Source organism: Mus caroli, chromosome 4, assembly GCF_900094665.2.
Source record: "Mus caroli chromosome 4, CAROLI_EIJ_v1.1, whole genome shotgun sequence".
NCBI lineage: Eukaryota > Metazoa > Chordata > Mammalia > Rodentia > Muridae > Mus > Mus caroli.
The window spans coordinates 2,937,577-2,961,036 of NC_034573.1; the positions used below are offsets into that span (position 1 = coordinate 2,937,577).

General features: G+C 41.0%; 1 protein-coding gene across 2 annotated transcripts in view; it reads right to left on the minus strand.

Moving 5' to 3' along the window:
* Nucleotides 1-12,088: 12,088 nt before the first annotated feature.
* Nucleotides 12,089-23,460, minus strand: part of Tox (thymocyte selection associated high mobility group box) — a 302,843-nt gene continuing 291,471 nt past the window's right edge. For both annotated transcript variants that reach the window (XM_021160035.1, XM_029476656.1), the window contains exons 8-10: nt 22,019-22,405; nt 13,467-13,618; nt 12,089-13,139 (exon numbers count right to left, since the gene is read on the minus strand). In XM_021160035.1, coding sequence (XP_021015694.1) covers nt 13,103-13,139; nt 13,467-13,618; nt 22,019-22,405 — 576 coding nt within the window. In that variant the 3' untranslated portion in view covers nt 12,089-13,102. The remainder of the gene's footprint in view (nt 13,140-13,466; nt 13,619-22,018; nt 22,406-23,460) is intronic.

Genomic DNA, 23,460 nt, shown 5'->3' on the forward strand with positions numbered 1-23,460 from the left:
TGCAAGAATGCTCCTTACAAATATTGGACACCTCATAATTCAGACCCAAACATCTGATTCTGCATCAATTTTGTTGTTGTTGCTATTGTCTTGCCCCTTTTATTTAGTTGTCAGTCCTATTGTGCTGACACAAATGTGTGGCTGAGCTTTTTCTGTATTATCTATGAAAATTACACATATGAATTCTGTGGACTTAAAATATTTTTATGAAACCAGGGGCAGTGGTAGTCATTGTAAGAACTGGGCAAGGGTGTTTAGCCTAAAAATGAAAATAGTGAATAATGTAATGTTCTAGGACTTAAATGTTCTTGGATTATCTGGCATTCTGGCTTCCAAATAAAAACAATGAGTTTTGGAATATTTAAAACATATCGATAGCAATACACAGTATTAAAATGAAGGTCAATGTACCTACCATCTAAGTTATAGAATATTAACATTACGTCATATGGTTCAGTTTTGAATGTACACTGTGTGTGTGTGTGTGTGTGTATGAGAGAGAGAGAGAGAGAGAGAGAGATTGTGTATGCGCAAGTACATTTGCCCATGTGTATTTGTATGTGATGATCAGAGACTGACATCACATGTCTTTTTTTCTATTGTTCTCCATCCTTTGAGACAGTTTCTCATTGAACTTGCAGCAGACTGACAATGCACTAGACTGACTTGGCCAGTAAGCCTGTGGTGGCTCCAACTCTCTCTGCCTTCCTCCCCAGTGCTGGGTTTACAGATGTGTGCTATTGCATCTTGCTTTTACGTGGGTACTGGTGATGCAAACTCAGGTCCTCTGTGTGAACAGCAAGCACTTTATCCACAGAGTCATATCCTTAGCCCTGGGTACATTTGAAAAAAGGAAAGAAAACATCATTGAGACAGCTGATGTTCCTATATAAAGCTCTCTGATCTTCCTTGCTGAGAGAAAACTGCTCTCAGAATGTTGCTCATCATTCTCATATATATATACATATATATATACATATATATATCTTCTGCATATATACATTGCTACAGTCAGTATATATTATTGTATACATGCTTTCAACTTTATATATGACATTATTATTTGTCTTTTAAAATCCAATATTAACACATACAGTACTGTGTGTTAATAATACTGTATGTGCCAGTCCCCCTTTTTTGTTCAGATAGGGTCTTGGTTTAGAACTCAGGCTGGCTGCAATGCTGTAATCCTCCTGTCTTGGTCTCCTGGAGGCTAAGATTATATATATGCATCACTATTCCCAGTCTCTAGGTCATGCCTAGTTGGCGGTAATGAACTGTATGAAAATTATATGTTTTGCATACTTTCCTAGCAATAAAAATGAGAATGTTTTGGTCTTAGCAATCACACATGATGTTGTAATAAGAATTCTTTTATGGTGTCGTGTCCTTGAATAGATATACTGCTTGCTATTCCTACTAGCCCTTTCTTTTTCTGTCTTCTTCCTCATTCCCATTGGTGGGAAACATCTCCTTCCAATTAGAATTATCAGAATTCATTATTTTAATCTTCTGGCCAAACAGTTGAGCTCTTTCTCACCCCTACTCTTAATTCTTGATTTGTTCTTGCAAATATAGTTCTATTGTGGCTGCAGGACCAAAAGCAGAGGAAAACCAAACCACATCTTTTAACCAGCCTTACTTATACCCTTAGCTTATTTATACCCTTAGCCCAGCTATTGTGTTACCTACAACATATTAACATTAAAGACTATGTGAATGTCTTTCATTTGAGAACATAAACCCTTAAGGAGGATAGTGAACCCACCATCAAGAGTGATTTAATTATATATTTCTTTGATTCAACACATTACTTTTGCAAAAGGACTCAAGTGGTTGATGTCATCCTGCATCTTTTGCTGAAAAGGAGTCTGGAAGAATAAAATGGAGCATTCATTTGATACTTGATGTTCATGTTTACCTGGTACTAGACTCATGTTCCATGGAATAACCACAAAGCTGCTTTGGGCCTAAGTAAGCAACTCATCGTCTAGTGGAGGAAACAATCTAGAAGCAAAAACTCATGTTTTTAATTTGTTTTCCAAGAGAGGAACAGTGTTGTAGGTATGTTAAAAGGAGAATTTGCAACTTAACAAGAGGGGAAATTTCAGAAAGGAGATCAAGAGAATGATTACAAGGTAATCATTAGAGTCTTGTGTGTTCATGACTGGCAAAGAATTTAATCATCACATTCTAGAATTTTGGGGTATACAGTTGAAGAACAGTTGCAAACAACATGTACTGTTGCCAGGTTTTCTATGGTTGTACACACCAGTCTCCTATAAAAAGGGGAGGGACCATAGGAGTTTGAACAATGATTCCTTGTATTAAAAGGACACCAAAAGTTGTATGTAAACAGAAGTGAGACCCCGTGTGTTACTGAAGTGAGGGTTCAGGTAACAATGCAGAGAAATGACAGGGAGGCCCTGGCTAAGAATGAACAGCACATGGTACTTCCAGAATTTAAAAACTGACCAGGATTCAGCATTTAAGCAGCATCACACCTCTATGAGAGATGAGAAGCTCATTGGCTCATGGAACCTAGGGATGATGTGGAGCCATCATTCAAGGGATAGGCTTTGGGAAGAGGAAGGTGCCCTTTATTGCTAGGTTGTGAGTTTGTTTTAGTCAGATCTTCATAAAGTGGTACTGTCCATTTGTGGTCAGTAGAACTGTGACTTAGTATTTAGAACAAGTAGGACAGAAACAACAGTAGGAGAGTTTCAGTATTTTCAAGAGCAGCTTGTAACCACAGAAGATAGAGACTCAAAACTCACAGTTAGGGATGATTGTGGCTATTCTCAAAGGCAGAGTCAGTAGGGGTACACAGAGGTTGGGATGGTGGATGCTGTTGGTTCTCTTTGCCTTCCTTGCCAATAGGTGGAGCAATGAGCAGGGAGTGATGACCATGTGGAACTTATAAGACACAAGTGCATGTCTGTTGGAGATTTCTAGAAATTTTGTGGTTTCCTGGCAAGCAGGATTATTTTTAATTTCCCCTCTCTGTTCTCCTTTCTTTTTTCTTAGAATCTTCAGGAGTCAACAAGAAAGACCAGGATGTCTTCTTCATGTTTCCAGTGACAAAGATGCATTGTTAAGGACCCTACAGTTCTCATCTATTTAGCTCTGATGGTCTTGTCATGTAAGACATATAGTTAAAGTATTTTAACAAATAAGCTAGCAAAAAAAATAGCAGAAAATGTTTTTACTGTCTGTATATAATCCTGAATATTAATTCTAAGCTGGTGCATTAGCATCAGAGAGTCGCTAAATCTCCAAAGTTGATGGTAAAGCTTAGATTGACCTCCCCTTATCTAATGGTGTGTGGACTCCTCCATAGGAATGCCTGGAGTGGCTATGAAACTGCAAGAGTATGCATATCTTTTTAGATTGGACATATTACTTTGGTGGGAAATGGAGGCTGAGAATCTACTAAAGTTTGAGACATGAAATTTTAGTGTGGGATCCCTCTATGGCACTTTCAGAGTCATAGATATAGGCATATAGCTTACATCTATGGATAGCAGCTACAAATAATCTCATGCCATCTACCATGAGGGTGCATGGCTCTGCGTCCAGCTGGAGGACTTTAAGAAGCTCATTGAAGAGCATATTTTAAACCTAGTAGTCAGCAACAGGCTTAGATGCTGATATAGTTGGTCCACATTGACCTCGAATAATACCTCTCAGTCCTTAGTGCCCTTAGGCTTTCTGAGGGATTTGGATATAGTGGTCATGCTTTCAAGCTCAGCAATCAGGAGGCTGAGACAGGAGGATTGCAGATTTGAGGCCAGCCTGCAACAGGTGATTCATATTAAGATCTTGTCTCAGTCCCCACACATCCACCAAGTGCACAAGTAGAATGTAAATAACTCTTGGGATAATAAAGTCAGAAATTCTACCAAAGGAAGGTAGGATGTTGGAGTGGGAAGTCAAGTTGGAGAACTACCATCATCTATGTTTTGAAAAATGAGTCAGGTTCTCACAGTGTACTATAGTTCTTACAGTATCATTGATTAGAGTCCATCAATGCGCAATGTTCAAGGCAGCACTTTACTATTTAAATAAATATCGTAGCATATCTTGTTTTCTTCTTGTGCTAATAATACAGGAACTGAGCCCAAGGTGACAGCAAGCAAGCTGTTTATAGCTCTCCATGATATGCCAAGGTGGTAAAGACTTGAGTTGCTTATCTAGACTCTCTCTCCTTCAATGTCCATTCTCTGAAGTGTTGCTTTCTATTTTTCTCTCCAAGATGGCATGTTGTCCAAATGGAAATATTTTCTAAGTAATGACATCAAAATAAAGTGAGATAAAGAGCCATATTTGACAGAACCCGTGTAGGGCTTCACTGTAATTGAAAGGATCAAAACTAGTATCATCAAGAAAGGTAAACTCTCATAAAAATATGCACATATCAAATCTACCCAGAATTCCAGTTCCATTTTAAAAAGTGAATTCCCCCTTAGAGCATCAGCTCTATTGCTGCCCAAGAGCTTGTTGGGCAGTAGGGACATGAGGAAATTTCCTTACATCTACAAAAAGAAAGAAAAAGAAAAGAGGTAAAATAAAAAAAAAAGCAAAACAACCCTTTAGGCAAAATGCTAAAAATAGGCTCATTTTGGTGCAATGAAGCTGTTTGAATAAATGAAACTAATAGTTTTTGTCTAAGCCATCTGTGGTGTGAAATGGGAAGTCATATAGAAAAGTCCTTGGAGACATTGCATTACTGGCGAGGGGGAGGAGAGAAAACTGCTGGCTCTCCATTTATCTAGGGATTAACAAAGTGATCAACAGGGAAGCTAGACACTGGCAGGAGCGGGCTGCAGGCGCTCTGGCTCTGCCTCCTCTTCAACTGAGGATGCCTTGAAGGTGAATGTTCTCAGAAGGAAAACAAGAATTTTCTCAGGAAACTGACAAGTTATGAAACGTTGCAGATTCTGTCTTCTGCAAGGAAAATAGATAAACAGGAAATGAAGGAAAGGAGAGAAGAAGCAGAGAAGGTAGCGAAGCGGGTGGACAAGAGCAGAAGGGGAGAACCAATGCTAGGGAACTAATGAAATGGTTGGCAAGGAGTTAGGGAGTTAGTGTTGAAATCTCCTTTATTTTGCTTTGCTGAAACCATGTCCTGAAAGCAGGACGTGTTGGGAATGATCACTCTTGGGCTGGGTGGAGAGCACAGTCCGTGCAGCACTTGTCTCGCGAGCAAGCAGATCTGAGTTTTGGATCCCTAGAACCCAAGTAAAAAAATAAGACAAACAACAGTCTCTGTGTGGTGGCATGCCCATTATAATACCAGCACTGATGACTGGGCTCACTGGCTAGCTAGCCTGGCAGCCTACTTTGCTTGGCTGGTTTTAGGCCAGCCAAAGATTTGTTTAAGAAAACAAAGTAGACAGTGCCGAGGAAGGACAAATGAGGAAGTCCTCTGGCCTCCATATTAACATACACACATGCCCCCATATGCTCACACATAAACACATGCTTACATTCACACACACACATTCAGGCACACATGAATTCACATACATACACTCTCACACATTCATACACACATACACACACAATCTCTCACACACATACATTTTCATACACACACATAGTCACATATACTCATGTACATACACATGCACTCATATATATACTCATACACTCTCACTTATTCACATACACACTCATATACATACACTCACACAGTCAGACACACAAGTACTCATATACATATACACTCTTTAACACATACTCACACATATGCAATCACACACATACATATATATATATATACTCTCACTCATACACACATATATACACACACACACAAAACTTCTCATCACATACATACTCTCTTTGTCTCTGTCTCTGTTTCTTTCTCTCTCTCTCTCACACACACACACACACCACATATACACATACATACAGACACAAACACATAATCTCACATACAAATTCTCACACATATACACTCTCTGGAAAGTCCACTCAGTAACTGGAATGACTTGGTAGGCTCATCCTTTTAAATGTTATCTGGAATTGCATTTCGATTTAGAGGCATTCTTTTTTCTTTTTGTATAATACTCCTCAGATTTAGGTGTCTGAGAGGATACCTTAAATTTTGTCAAAAAATAGAGACAAACTTAAAAATATATCATAAAAGCATCCTAGTGTGCTGGAGTGAATTCTGTGGCTTCCCTCAGCTTGAGGAAATTACACAGTGCTGTCCGATAGATGGAGCAAGATGAAAGCGCAGGCTACAGCCAACCTGGGGCAACTTGTACACGCACATCGAGCCAAGAATGTTAAGGTTCTGCTAAAATAGCAATAGGCACACTAGCTTCTACTGAAAGCCAGACAGTGATTGAAGCCATCAACTGTGGCTTTGGTATGAGGTCCAAGGAAGTCTTGGCACAAGTGAGTGGATGCAGTTCTGCCTCGCCCATCATTAGGTCAGTTCTCTTGGAACAATGCAACCTGCTGGAGATGGCTCTTGCCTCAGAAAGTGGCCACAAGTATCCACATGTCCAGAGGTATTTTGAGTCTTAAGATACTCTGTAAATTAGTCATGAGTTGATGCCACACTCCTCCATAGCTTGATTATTAAGTCACTTCTGCAGTTCTCCCTAGGTTGAACACTTGATGAAGAGCTGGGCTCAGCCTGGCCAGGCAGATGCATCTGGAGCCTGTATGTTCAGCCACTCTGTTTTTTCCCAACTACTCTTGTCACGGTATGAAGAAAGGTCTGGGAAGGTAGAGAGGCACATATTTGGGAGCTATGTAGTATGGTTCATTTGTCTATTTTTTAGGTTCAATCTGGATTTCATCTTTATTTAAACATCAAGATCTGTCTGCACTAATAATTAACTTCAAAATTCTATTACATGGGAAGTAATTAAGTGAAGTTTTTTGCCACCTGCTTTAAAGTCCTAGAAAGCTTAGCTCTTCGTCCCCGTGCCATAGGGCATTGAGAAGTTCCAGTAGCAGAATTTTAGAGTCCACCACGTTCTCTTGAGTTTGCCCTGATAGGTCACCCTATCCCGATGCCACATAGGCTAAGATGAAGCCCCATCCCAGCTTTCCTGGGAAGGCTGGGGTGTGGCTTCCACGACTGCACTTGGCCTTTGAGACCTGGTGTTTAGAGCACTGCAGGACTGCTCTTTCTACATCTTGTGAAAGATCATGGTTGGGTCTTGGCCCAGTATAATTCTCTATCTGCTGTTTCTTTTATAGATATCAAGTGATATCAAGTGGTCTCATCCTGTAGTTTGCCACTAAATAAGAGCAAGGGATGTGTTTTGCCGAGGGGCTTGTTCACTTTTTTATTTATTTATTTATTTTGAGTCCCAGAGGGACCCTCAGAGCCTTTGCTGCAGACTGACATAGTATCCGACTTTTATTCCACTTCCCCTTGGCTGGTCTTTTTCAAGTTAGGGGAAAAAAGATGGTGATTTTTGGAATGCTAATGACTCCAGCCCTTTGATAGCATTCTGTCTTTAAAACCTTTTGCCAACAACAGTTGCAGGCTGTGGTTTTCTTGTCTGTGTGAGGTGACTAACAGGGTAACACTCTTATTGGACTTTGTGTACATCTAGCACCCAAAACCACCTACTGGTTTCCTGTCCCCTCGATCAGCCAAAGCCATCAGGCTTGAGCTGACTTTCAGCTGTTAAGCAGCTCCCCACCCCCACCAAAGAAATAGTGCGATGGGAGAAAGAAAAGGCGTATCTGGCAATAGTTGTTCTCGCCGCTTTGCCTGGAGAGAGATGTTCAGAGCCATGCAAGACTGTGCAGTAACAGCTGGCGGGCACCGGGGTGTGAGGCTGCTTTTAGTGATGACAGCCACTTACAGGAATGCTGCCAGATACAGCTGTTGAAAAGCCTTAATAAACAGCCAGTCAATACTAATCTCTGCCAATTTAATCTTTCCCCCGTCACAGCAATTATGTGCGGGCTTATTGTGAACACACAATTGTCAAACAGGGGCAGGCCAGACTTTAAAAAAATACTGTAGTTCTGTTCACAGAATGTTTAGAATTGTGTTTTTATTTTCCCTGTAGGTTTGTCTTTCCATGTTATTGTCTAGTCTTTCCCCACCCCACCCTACCCCCCCCCCCATTTTTGGCCTCACATCAGTGTGAATGAAATTTCACTTTGGAAAGTCTTGACTAGCAAGTTGTTGATAAAGGTGAACTAACCACGCTGCTGGGCTTCTGGAATTCGCCCAGGCTCCAATGATGTTGAAATACAACCTATCATTGCTCTTGGGCATCCACCAAGGAACAAAGGCTTCACTACACTTAAGATATACTCTGAGGCTGGAAACAAAGGGTTGGTTAAGCATAAAAACGAAAGTAAAGCGGACACTGTGCACACACTAGATGCCATTTCCTCTAACTCAGTACTAAAGATCTTTCTTCTCTTGGAGTCCCAAACTCCCTCTCCTCCCTCTTCCCCCAGTACCTGGAGATCTGTTTGTTCACACAGACAAATGGTGCCATATGAAAGCATGAAAATTGCCTGTGACTATATTTTAAAAACACTATTATTTCTTCCTCCCCCGGTGTCATTTAGGTGGGATCCAGAAAATGAATCCTTTTCTTCCTGTACCAAGTCTACCCACTGTATCCTGTTCCTTCATCACTGTTTGAATTTAGCATCCATACATTTGTCTCCTGAGAGTTCTCTCTCGCTCCCAGCACTCCTACGTGTCTAGCACCTGCTCCTGCTTGCATAGTCTTCATGTGATGAGGGTCTATTATATCTTCTGCTTGTCACGACTAGAAAAAAAATGTTTTCCTTTCTTTCTTTCTCTTTCTTCCTTCCTTCCTTTCTTTCTTTCTTTCTTTCTTTCTTTCTTTCTTTCTTTCTTTCTTTCTTTCTTTCTTTCTTTCTTTTTTTCTTTCTCTCTCTCCTGCCTCCCCCTCTCCTTTCTTTCTCTTTCTTTCTTTCTTTCTTTCTTTCTTTCTTTCTTTCTTTCTTTCTTTCTTTCTTTCTTTCTTTTTCTGTCTTTCTCTCTCTCTCCCTCCCTCCCTCCCTCCCTCCCTTCCTCCCTTCTTCCATCTCTTCTTTCCTTCCTCCTTCCTTTCCTCCCTCCTTCCCTGTGAATTGCCCTCCCCCACCCGTTTCTCTCTCTCTCTTTCTCTCTTTCGAGAAGTTTTACTCTAGTCCTGGCTGACCTGGAACTTGATATATAGACTCAGCTGACTGAACTAGACTGATCCTCCTGCCTCAGGCTGGATTGAACTAGACCTGATTCTTCTGCTTCAGCCTGCCGAATGCTGCTGGGATTAAGGGTATGTGCCACCATGCCCTGTTCTTTCAAACCTTTGTAGTCTTAAGTATCATGGTGTTATATTTCCATCTTTTCCTCTTTATAGTGCTTCCCTTTAAGCAAATATTTAGTTCATTTTTATATTTGAAAGGAAACACAGTACAATTTATGTGGAGGATAATGTGTGATGTTTTCTTGTTTTTTATATTAAATTTGAACCTACTGTGCTATATATAGTATTCCAGTTAGGGATATGAAAATCACTCAATTTCACGGAGCTGGAGGAGGAGGGGAAGGTGGAGGTGGAGGGGGAGGGGAGGGATGGGAGACAAGGAGGGGAAGAGATTTTGGCCATGACTGACTTACATTTACATACTTAGGGGCCGAACTTACCCTACTTTTGTGTCATGCTTTGTCACTGTTATTCATCGTCCAACTATCAGCAACACAGTTGGGGAGTTTCATGTTCTTCTATACTCCCTTTAAAGGAGGATTAACAGTAGAATAAGAATGTAGTCCCTGCCAATTCTTCAAATATTATTGTGAAAACAACTATCTGTTATAGGTTTTCAAGTTTTAGTAGATAGCAACTTCCCTCTAACAAAGACACTGGGACCTACGGGCATCTGCCAATTTACTATGGTCCTTTCCAGGCTGGAGCTTCTAACTGGGGTAATGGTTTACCATCTGCCAGTTACTTTTTGAATGTTTTTTTTTTTTTCTTAGTGCCTTATAAAGTACTTCCAATGGCCTTAGACATTATATTTAAAGCTACAGCTAAAAGTGTAGCTGTCTCTAGTTCCTACATCCATGGGCAACAGAAATGGCTTCTTGTGCTGATAAAGAGGTTGAGAACTGTCTCGGTCACATTGGTCAAGCTAATGACATTTTAAGTGAGTGGGAAAACTCTTCCACATGGAAAGAGATAAATGGTGGCACTAATCCTAAGTTTTGCATTCTTAAGTTTTAAAAATTTCTGGGCAATGAATCTGGTTAATCCTGGTGTTTTGTGGACAGCTCTGTCCCATGTAGAGGGGCTTCTTGCCTCTAGGAAAGCAAATAATAATTATCACAGAAGACAGCTTCCTCTTTAGCTATGTTCCTGAATTGGATCCCCCTGCAAGTATGATCTGACCTATTCCCATTGTCAACTCACATGCATGTAGATGTAACTCAGGGTTCTAGAGCACCGGCTTTCCTTCTGTTAGAGATGTATCCAAGTCTTGCCCACTGGCACAGCGTGCTCCTCCTCTGCTTAGCCACCATTGTCTTTTGGATAAACGAGTGATGATACCTTATGTTCAGTGTCATTGTTGAATCCTTAGGATGACTTTGATCTCTACCCAGGAGCCACTGCTTCTTTGGGTAACAAGTTATATACGTTTATTATAGTGTATAAGTTATCTGTGCCTGAAGATGGCAGAATAAAAAGCAACCAATTTCTTTGGATGGTGAGAAACACTCACGTGATTCTGGGAAAGAACTTTTGAAGCATTCAGAGCGGTTAATACCTGTTTTGTTCTGTCACTTCTGGCCTGATGTTTACACAAGATTCCTCATTTCACTGGGAATGCCTTTCAAGTCTGAGAAAATCTCCAAGGAGAAGAGAGTCATGTGCAGTAATAGCTTAATTGATAATATATTTCATATTTTACATTTTTTTCTTTTTGCCTGCTGGGTAAAGCTGCAAACAATCTCCTAACCAACCTCTTGTGTTAGGTGGTAGGGCTCTTCTCAGTTCAGACTTAATGTAGGGGGAGCTATACTTTATCATAATGCAACAATAAAAGACAGTGGTTAATTAGTAGTGCTGGTATATTTCTCAAATACTAAACAGCCAAACAATAAACTGGGAAGTTAATCACATGAATTCTTATACAGTATCAAGACAGTAAAGTTTGAGCTCTCAACCCCAGTCATTTTAATAATAACACCGGATCTGCATTATTTATTAGTTATTACATGCCGAGTGATTCAATGTTGTACAGTGTCTGAAAATCAATCCAAAGCAAGCAAGCCTTTTGTCTTTTCAATTTTAACTGGATTACATGATGTATTTAAATTGCTAAGGTTATTTCATACATCCACAAAACCGCCATTCTCTTCATGTCTAGCCAGATAAATTTACGTGACAGAAGCCTGTGGAAGGGGGCCTTTCCTCACCCCTTCCTTCTGCTCTCAGTGCCCTCCTGGCACATCTCTAGTGGTGACCCAGGATTCGTGGAAAAGGAAGAGAGCGGGGGGGGGGGGGGGGGGGGGGGGGGGAGGCGCGGGGCGGATAGCAGGGTGCTCAGTTTCTAGCAACTGCGTCCACTTTCCATGATTTTCCTGTTTCTTGAGCTGGTCTGACTACTAACCCTTCATTTCTAGATTGATTCTAGACACAATATCCCCTTTGATCTCTTCCTGAACCCTTGGTCAATTCTTAAATGTTTTCTGCATGCCATGAGAAGCATGTGACTTTTGGAATTCTGGGTGACTCAACTTGAATTTGGTTCTTAGCGTGTGTGTGGGGGGGGGGTAGGGGTGGCAACGGTTTCAGAACTGAGAAGTGAGAAACAGCTCTTTTTATCTGTTTAGTAAGAGGACGCACTGCTGTTTGCTTAGGCCTGGCAAGGGTGGCACCTTAGGAGCAGTTTTCTGTTGTGCTGCTCAGGAAAAGATTGCTAAGTAGAATTGTTTTTCATTTATGTCAACAAAAGATATGCAAAAATACAGATTCGTTACTCTAGTTTGCTACTAAATGAAAAGCAGATTTGGTTTTATTCATGTCACTGTAAAAACTAAATAAGTATTCACACCAAGCATGGATTTTTTTTTTGTCAGCAAAAATTAAAACATCAATGAAACCTCTTTCAAATACTAACAAATTTACTTACAAACACCTATATTTATTATTTCATAAATAGGCGCAACAAGTTTCATAAAAAAAGAAGAAAACGATTAAATACAGACACAGTATGGAGAAACAGTAACACAGAGCCATAGATAAAGATGGGTACTTAGCTAGCGCGGTTCGGCCTGTTTCTGCAGCTAAGATACCAGGTGAGCATTTGGCAGCTTTATACATAAAAGGACTTAGATGACATTTACTAACCATTACACAAAAGTGATACAAAAAAGGATTTTTTTCTGCAATACAAAATAAATGTGTTTGCACTTCCCTCCATACTAGCTTCTTTTTTGTCTGATTAATAAGACAAAGCCAAATTGTTTTTAAATTAAAATCATTTGGGAATATTTTTTCAAGTATTTTGAAAATATAGAACTATTAGTCAGTTGTTTTTAAAAATGAAGTAAAAATATGAATGTTTGCCAATTTAATCCCTCTGTGAAATCAACAAACTGGGGCGAGCCAGTTTCAAATTACAATTTAGCTACAAAAACATTCACATTTTATACTCTAGGAGAGTGTAACATAGATGCTATTTACAAACTCACTATGATTGCTACATCAAGCCATTTAAAAAGTCTTTAGTAGTTTCATATAAACACCCATTATGAAAACCAATGGAAAACCCAGGACCGTTTACCCCAGACATCTACCGTTGCTAAGGCAGTTACTAGAGCCGCAGCACTTCACAGCAAAACCAACAGAAATCAGAATGGTCCACACTTCCTTCTGGGAAGAGGAACAATGTCCATAAAAGATTTAAAAAATAATAAAGAAGCATGACTATTTCTTCCAGCGTGGGTGACCCACAAGCTCACATGGTCCTAAGTGCTTAGCAACTTGTATTTTCTAATCAAATGAAGAACTGCTTTGAGTGCGCAAAGCAATCCATGGTGAAAAGATTTCCCTGAATTCCTCAGTGGAAAGAAGAGGTGTTGAGATTTTCAGGTGAGATACAGCGCTTTGTCCCTCTGCATGCCCCTGTGTGGAGAGAAAACACAGTTACAAGAAAACCAGAATCACAGTGGGAGGGGGTGGCAGAGGGAGTTGGGGTGGTGAAGCTAGTATTATTTGTGCTAGCTCAAGAGGAAGCGCATAGGTAGTTGACCTAAATCCCTAGCAAAGAGAAACATGGAGGCATTTGTTCTTGGAAAGACTAGAAGATGATGACTCTACATTTTATGTATGTATGTATGTATTTTTGGAAGTTACTTTTCTGAAGCCTTCCTGGACATGAGACCCTGCTCCCAAACTGGGGCGCATGCTGTGAGGCTCTCCACCACCAGGTGGCGATGGCCGGCCGCTTACCCACTACTGCAGTAGTCGGTACTCCAGTCCACAGGCTGTGGGGGCGGATTTCTGCACCCAGAACGCACGTACTCCATCGCTTGGGTAACAACTTGTGCGGCTGTAGATGTAGGGTTGATAATAGTCTGATAGTCGGGTTGAAGAGTAAATCCCTGAAGGAAAAGCAAATGTACATTTGAGAAAAGGCGATACCTTTTAAAGAAAAGAGCAGAAACATAGTTATCCACACCCGTAAATATGGTAGGCCACCTCACTTCTGCATGAACCAGCGGAAGGGGTTCCCTGACTTAAAGTAAAAAAGAAACACCCATCACCTCCTTATTCTTACCTTTCCTTCGTTTAGCCAGGTGTCCAAAACCCTTTCATTACACCCTTTGGCAGATAAATTGAGTTGGGAAACATTTAAAATATAGAAAAGCCAACTCAATCTAAGCAAAGGGAGAATGAACGTAAGCTCCTCCCAGTTGATGGTTTCTATCAACCTAAGGACACATTAATGGTTAAGCCCCAGAATAAGCCACAGAGCCTTCCTGAAGGATTCAGGCAGCAGGTGGCTGAGTGTTTTATTAGGCTGTACCTATTCACACATTGTTACTCAAAACCCTTTTCTTCATTCAGTCACAATGGGGCCATCTGCTGCTTTTTCTTTATTTGTATTTCTCTATCAGCTAAAAATTTCAACCAAAGAGTTGTTTGTGTTTTTTTTTTTTAATCAGTTGTTGAACTAATACAGAGACAGAAAACAACTTGTCACTGGAAAACATAGGGAATAAAACATGTAAAGACAGAAAATATTTTTAATTGAAAACTCTCTTAGCTGGCCAACAATACTCAGACTTCAGGAAGATTCTTTAATTCACTAGTGATGAAGTGTTGACTTCTAATCCCAGTCAAGCTATTAAAATTCAAGGACGGAATCTCTGAACTATATAGCTATATCTGGTAAACAAGAAGCATTATACACAATTTATTTTTAGCGAATCAGGTGAATTCAAGAGCAGCAGAAGCGGGCTTTGTTGGAAGTGACCACAGAAAGAAGCTGAATTAATCTCATGGCTGTCTCTGCAGCAGATTCTAGCCATGGTTTTTAACATCCAAGAAATCAAGATTCAAAATGCACCATGTACAATTTAGTTTCAAGTAGCTTTGGAAGGCGAAATATTACTGACATATTCCTTAAACTAAGCAGGATGGTGGGAGGGTTGATTTTTAAATGAGATTTTTCCTTAGACTTTTACTCATGTGTGGGTGGTCCCTCACATAGTGATTTGAAAACTATGTCTACTTCAATCTTCCTTAACCCTCTAGCTGGCTTCTAGAGATCTACTGATTTACCATTCCACTGATAAACCCATGTTACCCCTGATAGACCCATGTCCATGTCTATTCCACTGAAACTGTGGAGAGAGACAAAATTCAGGGTGAAAAGTCACCAAAAAGTCCAGAGTTTAGTATTACTGGTTGTTGACCCAACACACACTTAAAGCAATAGATTCCCTAAGTAACAACTGCCTTGGAGGAGGCGGTCCTGAACAGAGGCCCCTGTAGCTCAGGCTCCAGGCATCTTCCTGTAGCTCAGGGAAGGCAGTTGTCCTGGCTTTCCAGCCCAGATGGAAACTTTCTCTAGGTATTCCCAGCATGAAAGGAGCCTCAATGCCCTCAGTGAAAGATCTTCATTTCCCCTGGTCCTGACCTGCTGCTCACCTTCTCAGTTTCTGTCACTAGGGTCCAGTATGATAGTAGGTAGAGAGCAGGAGAAAGTTCTGAGAGACCCTGTATTGGTTTCTTTGACCACTGAGCTCACTGACAGGTTGTGATCATTGTTTGCAGTGCTTACTACATAATCTCAGCGCCTAGCCTACCACAGTGGCTTAAGAAATCATGGTTTTCAATAAAGAAAGAGAATTTGATGCTCCAGTAAAAAAGGCAAATACGACCATGTAAATGGCAAGAATTATTTCTCTCTTTAGTGTGGAGTTCTCTGCTGGAATTTTTTTTTTTTTTTTTTTTTGGACACAACTGACAAACTCTAACTTAAAAGCAAACAAGGATCAAAGCAAATAATAAGTAGAAATATCCCAAGTAAGTTGAAGGAAAATATAATACAAACTGGAAATAGTTCTACAGGTTGAGTCAGAATAGCAGGAAAACATTTTTTAAAAAAAATTAATAATTTAAAACAAAATTATGTGTTATATACAAAGTTCCAACATGGAAAATTATGCTACTTTCAAAATCAACATTTAAATAAATCACTTCTTCCCAAACAACCAAGAACCAAGAAAAATACGGCTATAGACTGAAGTAATGGTATTTAACATTATTTTGCTTTCAACATAGAAACGGAAACATTCCTCAGAACACTGTATAAAACGATACTAAGGTCAACCTTTGAGCGGAGTACATGTCTATTATGGATGTAAATAGGAAAAAACAATGATGATATAAATTTTTTGAAACATGTTTGCTTAGCAGTCTAATTAAACGAGACTGAACATTTTGCATTTTAATGCTCAGGAGAAAAATCACCAACTGTTTTGTAGCATGCCTGGAATTTTAAATTTTATTTTCTGGTGCCAGATTGAAATAAAAATAGGAAACATGATAAAGATTAATTTGATGTCAGAAGGGACATTTGCTCTTTAATTAGATTTCTGTAGCCCTCACTGTTTTGTTTTGCTACATAGCAAGTCTGAGAAAGCCTGTAGCACCATGAAACAGTGATCCTTAGAACTGCACGCTACTGCAAACTAATTTCATTTCCTGTCTGTCTGGAGAGGTATTTTCAACAGGCATCAATGTTTTGTCTTTACAGCTGATTTATTCATCAATCTCAATGTGATTTTAAAAAAGAAAGAAAACCTTAAAATTACACCCAGATCCTAAAGCAGCTGTTTATTACACAAGGAAATTGAAAATCTGTCTGTGGTATCATAGAAAGATTTTTTTCTTAAGGTTATAAAGGAAGTTGACAGATATTAATGATTTTTTCTCTTGACCTCACTCAACAATAAAAGTGCAGTGAGAGACAGAAAAAAAACAACAACAAAAAGTAGGTCCATGAACTCAATGTACAATAAGATACTTTTCAAGAAAATAATGGAATATTATTCCTGGTACATTAGCAATCCTTTTTTTTGTTGTTGGAAAAAAAATCATTTTTCAAAGGGATAATAAACTATCCAAAGTAATACTGAAATGTGAGACTATGTTTAAAAAGTACAGTAGCCATTATTTTTATTTTGTCTCTCTTTCAGTGCTTAGACAGGAAGTCTGTCAACATATTAGGACCCAAATAGCTTCAGGATAAAGATGGATTGGGTGATGAATCAGACAGGTCAACTTGAATCTACTGCTAAAATCCCATTCATGTCGTGAAGAGTGGACCCTACACGCTGTTGAGAGTGTGCTATATCCCATCAGTGGGTGCCAAGTCTTCCATCTTGCTTCAGATGGTCAGGTGATAGAGCTTCTAGCCTTTCTAATCTGCAGACTACCTGCCCATGACTCATACACCCTCCCTATGATTTTCATCTCCTAGAATTTGTTTTTCTGTTTACTGGTCTTTGCTGGAATGTCTGTACACCCTTCCGATCTTCCAGGGTTTAAAGGTTGCATCCCTGGTCCTTGAGCCCTCGAGGAGGGCCATGTGAGTGCTCTCTGCCCTTCCTCCACAAACTGGTGAATTTCTGAGTCATTGCCATAGCATTTCCATCCATTGTCTTCTTATCCTGATTGTTATCACTTCCCATGTTCCAACTCCAGCAAGCAAGGCTTTCTTTCCCTGGACTCCTAGATCAGTTAAGTTTCAGAATCTGGGCAATGCCTGGCACATATTATGACACACTCAACTTATTTTTGTCATATCAACAGTTTTGAAACTTCCAAGGAATTAAAGACTCCACAGCTAAATCTACAATTTCCCCAAAGAGTACTACATACTACTCATTTAATTTCTCAGAGCTTTATTATTCCATAGTTATTTTACTAACAGCTCACATGGTCAAGGCATTATTGAAAGTGATTTTAGCCAGTGCCATTTTTGTAGATATTTTTCTTCATTGTGAGCTCCTGTTATTATCTTTTACTATGATCTCTAGCCCCACACATGTTGAAATATGTGGTTCCTTGACTTTCCTCACCACTGGGGTATGTGAACTCTGCTGGGCTGATGGAAAGGGAGGTGCTTAGGTGGCATTTCACCCTATGCAGCCATGGGTGGAGGGCTCATGGGAAGCTCTGATGTACCACTTAGGGGTGGGAGAACACATCCTAAGATGGAGACCCCAGCCCTGGTGAGAAATGATGCATACTGAGGCTGAAGTTTGTGTTCCTTAACCCCTGGATACACAGATGCTGCTGGGAAGTGTGAGGAGTCAGGAATGAGGCAGTGATGATGGAACCCAAGGGTGTGGGGCAGGGAAGGGGGACCTCTGACTTTGTTTAGTGGCTAGTGTCAGGAAGTGTAGAGGGCACAGGGGCCTTCTGCAGGAGACTTAGGAGGCCTGGCTGTATATAACAAAGGCATATACAGTCTTTGCAGCCCACTGCAGTTGTGATGAGATGGTCGTTGTTTGTCCATACTGTTTATTTAGTATTCATCATGGAAAATTGGTTCATAAGACTTACTCAGGGTAGACCAGAGATTAAATACCTTCTGCAGGAAGAATGTCCAGGAAGGGAAGCTTATTGGCTAAACCTTTGAGGTAGGCCCATCTAAGATACCTTGTGGCATGGATAATTCTGTGCTACCTGACTAATGGTCATGATCTTCATGTAGGGTGCTGTAGTCATGTGCTCCAGGACCATAGTCAGTTGGGAACAGATGAAACGCCCACTGTTCTCAGATATGAGAATACTGGGGTTTCTAAATCGATTCAATTTTCCCTGTTTTTGTCTGGTGACATGGTTCTACTTGTCCCACAACTCCTCCTTTTTTTTTTTAATTTTTATTTTTTAAAGGGGGGGGTGTCATTGAAGTGACTGTGGGTAGAACATGAGACTCTTAATCTCAGGGTCATGGGTTCATGCCCCACGTTGGATGTCAGTTGCTGGTCTATGTACCAGATGCTATCTGCAGACTAGGAGGGCTGCCTGGGTCTCTTCTGCAGTCACTGGTGCTCTGGAGTCAGTGTGGCACAGCTAGACACTATGCTGCACTGTGCCAGTGGGGCACAAAGTCTAGGAGGCAAGGTTGGTGTCATTGAGTGGGAAATGATAGCAGTAGTTTCCAGCAGCTTCCAGTTACAAAAGCTTTGGGAGGGAATGCTCTTCTTCAAAGTGTTATAGCTCTATGTGACAGACACTCTCAGACAGTCTTTAATGAAATAACTCTCATGTGCCTTTTATTCCTTGTGGACAGGATCTTATATACATTTTGGGGTGGGTCAGGGTCTAAAGGCAGATGTTTTCTGTTGGCTTGGTCTGAGATGTTAGGGATGCCTCATCTGCATGTGGAGGAGCTTCAAGCACTACCCCTACATGACTGATTTTCACAGTCTTTTCCATGGCATGTTGTGGTCATATGTTTCAGGACAGGAACTTAGTCAGGAGTAGATGAAACAACTACATCCTCAGGTATGAGGGTATCAGGATGTGAGATCATGAAATGTAGCTTTGGTCCTCGGTTGAGCTAAGGGTCTAAGCCCTGGAGACCCTGAAAGGACACGTAGGCACTTTGCCTATTCCCAGGCACCAGGCTCCTGTCACTAGCCACAGCTCCCCCATAGATTTGTGACCATCAGTCCTGTAAAGACAATACCTCAAACCCCTCCACATGTAAAGGACTTGACCTGTAGTCCTGTAGGCTAAAGACAGACCTTCATTTTAATGAAGTACATATAGGCCAGGAAGGCTTAGCCAATACGCTTTCTTTCCCTGACATTCCTGCAAAAGGTGTTTAATCTCAGGCCCACCCTGAGAAGTGGGGTATGGCTTCACACATCCACTTTCTGCCATGAGGATAAATGTCTTAAAACCATGAACTCCCTCTTTCCATTGGGGTCCACCATGGGGAGCAATGGAGAAGGCCTTCACCTATAGAGCCACCATCTTATCTCTCACAGAATACCTCTCTGCACTCCCAGCCAGGACTGCCACCAAGCTCAAGCCAAGCCCAAGACTACCACTGTCAAGTCAAGAACTTTCCCCTGTGTGACCAGGGGAGCTCCCCTCCTACCCCTCTCCTGCTCTAAGCCAGATCCAGCCCACAGTGGGGTGGTGGGAGGAAGCACTCCATTCTCAACTCTTCTGCGCCATCCAGTGGTGCTTGGATATCCAAGAGCCTGAGAACCAGACAGCCCTGGCCTCCTCACAGGTCCATGGACCCCCAAACTACCTCGGGATGTCCTGCACCACAGAGTCCACTTACCCATCACTAGAATGGTGTCCCAGGTCTTCCCTACAGCCCAAGCCCAGTGACAGAGTGGGGTAAGCTCGGTCAACTTTGGCTTCCTGAGTGTGGTCATGCCCTGTAGTGGAGCAGACACGGGACCCCAATAACCCTGCACGGGCATTTCTGAATCCACTCAACCTTACTAAATTTTCTGTCTGATGGCACAGTCCACAGCTCCACAGAGATATAGTAACACAGCTGACTTATAGACTAAAAAATACCTTGTTCAAAACAATAAGAGTTATTCATATCACCCCATATTAAGACTTTTGTATGTTGGAATTAATCTCTTGAGTTTGTACAAGTAGCCTTTGTAATTCTGAAAGAGTTGAAAACTAGTCATGATGACGTTTTCATTGTTCAAGGTGTTAATACAGGAAAGAGTGAACAAATTAGGAAAGGGTCTCCATTCTGGATATGTCTGTCCCTCTGTCTGGGGGACAAAATTGTGTCTTTGTACCTTTTTCCTTAAAAAGAAGTAGATGAACTATCACATCGTGATCACCACATGGCTTGGAGCACAGCACCTGCAAGCAGGTGTCAACCCACCCTAGTGAAAGTGACAACTCTCAAATTGCTTACTCATCACTCGACTACCATTGACTTGCTAGAATAAGAACACATTCACTGGTGTCCATTTTCTTGTGAGTAATGTCTGATGCAAAGGATGAGGATTCTACCCGATGAACATCTCTTGGTCATAAATGCACTTGGAGACCCTGCTGGAGTTTGGAAATTGTTACCACCCTAGTCTTCCCTCTAGTGAATCAGTTTCAGCAACTGGTTGTGATGTGTAGGTAAGACAGTTAGCTAATAATGTATTGGTTTAGGAACCAAGGAAGATAGTGAGTTGATAAATTCCTTTGTTTTACATAAATGGTTTGATTTGAGAAGAAATTAAGATTTAAAAGCATTCTAAAGTCTTAGACAACACAGGATTTCTGTTCCAAATCTGCTAATAACCTACAAGAAAGCTGGAGGCTGAGGCAGGCACTAAGCATTAGGTATGTTGCTTCTGAGTTCTAATTGGATCTGGATTTGAATTTCAGCTCTCACCTTGCGAGCTTATTAATCTAACCTTCCAAGCCTCAGTTTCTTCATTTCTCAAACAAGGACAGGACTAGCACCAGCCCTGCAAAGTTTCCAAGAATTTAAATATAAGTACTGGGTTTGCTGTAGTCAGCTTTCAGAAACCTTGTCTATAATAACCATATAAAATGCCGTTTAGATGGCCTAGGCATGGTCCGTCCTCTGCCTCTCCTTCCCCTACGTTTCCTAGGCTAAGCGTGTATTCTGTATACAAACAGCTAGATGTGGATTTCTTAGGAAGCTGTGCTTTTGTATTTTCTCCCAGCTCTGAGGAAAGCATTCTTGAATGGTCAAGGCAGTGGTTAAATTTGCTATGATTTGTAATTTTTACCTTTGCCCATTTTAGAAAGTGAGCTTTTGGGGTATTTGAATAGCTTTATGTTTCACTGAGTTTGTGGAGCAGGCTCCTAATTCTCAAATTAGAAAAGAATATCAAATTCTTAAAAAAAAAATCTGAAAGGAAAATTTGATTTCAAATAAAAACTGAACAAAATTACCCAGAAACTTCCCATGATTTATGCAGAGGACAGATACCGCCCCTCTCCACCAACACACTTCCATTTGCACTGCCAGGGATTATACCCAGGGTCTGTTACATGTTGGAAAGATACTCATTCCAGGCTCTTTGTATACATTTCTAAATGAGGCAGTGGTTACTGTTTGGTTCTTACTGTTTCTAGAACTCTACTAAATTTGGAATTCAATCTGATTTCATTTTGTTCCAATTATTGAACTCCAGGGTCATCTCAGTGAAGAAAGCCTCATTTCCTAATAACATTAGAAAGAAATTACAGACGCTGTTTCAACAAGATCTACGAGACACATGACATCTTAGCACATGTTAGCACTAAAGAAACAAACCAGAAATAAACCAAAAGCAGTGGTTGGAGAGTGCTATCAATGCCTGATTTTGACAACTTACCTCTTGTAAATTATATTTTCCAGATGTATGTCTGTCAACTATCTGAGGTCTCTCTCCTTTCCAATAGACCAACCACCCACTCTAGGCATTGCTCGATATCCAGCATCCTGCTCCCCCAGCATGCACAGAACCCAGATAGAGACTTACTTGCTGCATGGTGGGCGAGTGTAAGGCAGTCTGGACCTGCATGGGGAGCTGACTCCCAAGGGGCTGCTGCATGGCAAGTGACTGATGCTGCTGCATGCTGAGATGCTGATGAAGAGGTGGGCTGATCTGAAGGGGCGGTGGTGGGGACACAGCCATGTTGGCTATGGAGACAGTCACTGGCATTTGGTTATTGGGCTTAGGTGCTATGTTTCTGGGGAGGCTCGGATGCATGGCGGTGAGCTGAGGAGTCATTCCTGGTTGTTGGTGATAGTGAGAACTTAGGTACAGAGCTGAGTGGGCCTGGCTGGGCCCATGGAATACTGACGGCTTTGAGTTGAGCAGCTGGGGTGGCTGAGATGTCTTAACATCAACAGGATCAGTGTAGCTCTGCAGAAGGAACAAAGAAGAGTGGTGTTAGGAGACAGGTTTCTGAGTATGATGCTATTCCCAGGATGTGTGTGAATATTTTCAAGGACTCTCATGAGAACCAACACTCAGAACTCTTCCTGTGTCTCTTATCTAAGGATTGTTCCATTGTTATTTTAAAATAACATACACAACATAGAGTTTCTAACTCACTCCTTTATGAACACTAAAGCAAGCCATAATGACATTTTATTCCTTTTCCTTTGCCTAAATGCTCTGCTCTGACTGACTGGTCATCCAAGAAAAGATAGAAAGATGCAGGAGACACCGTTATCACCATAAGTTATCTCACTTTCAAAGTAATTCAGTTCAGCTCTCCTGCTGATCTCATGCTTAGTTTCTTCTTTTTGTGTTGTCACAGAGCCTTGGCCCTAGATATTTCCACAAAGAAAACAAAGCCAGTTGTTAGCAGTGGCTGTGGAAGAATTCTAAAATACCTTCCAAACGCCATGGAAAATCATATTAATATGTCTTCAAAGAGACTGCAGAACACATTTTGATTTTTCTTTTAAAAAGGAGTTGGTGATAAATTGTCCTCACTAATGAAGTGGATAAAAATACCTTCTCTTTGATATTTTAGACTCCATCATAAATTAATATAATCTTGCCCTAAATTTTCCACACCTGATAACCTTTTAATTGACTTAAAAACCAGGCACTTGGGTTGCAGCTGAGAGGAATCAAAGACTAGCCCTGTGGCATCACCTCCTGGGGAAGAACGTGGCTCTTCATTTCTGAGAGAAGTGACTGATGGGACAGGGCAGTATGGGAATCCAAGTGGAGGGGAAGGATCAGTTGTGCTTCTGGAGCAGAAAGCCACCTTTGCCAAGCCTATCTTGGGGATTCACATAGATGTTTACTTGTGACCCTGATGTGCCTCCTTGGTTCACAAGTCAGCTCTGTGCTTAAGCTCTGACCATCAACAGCCCGGGGTGAGTCCTCTTTCAGCAATGCAGGGATAGTGTGTCCATGAAGGCCTTGATGTCCCTCGAGTTTGGGCAATGCTACTCTCTATC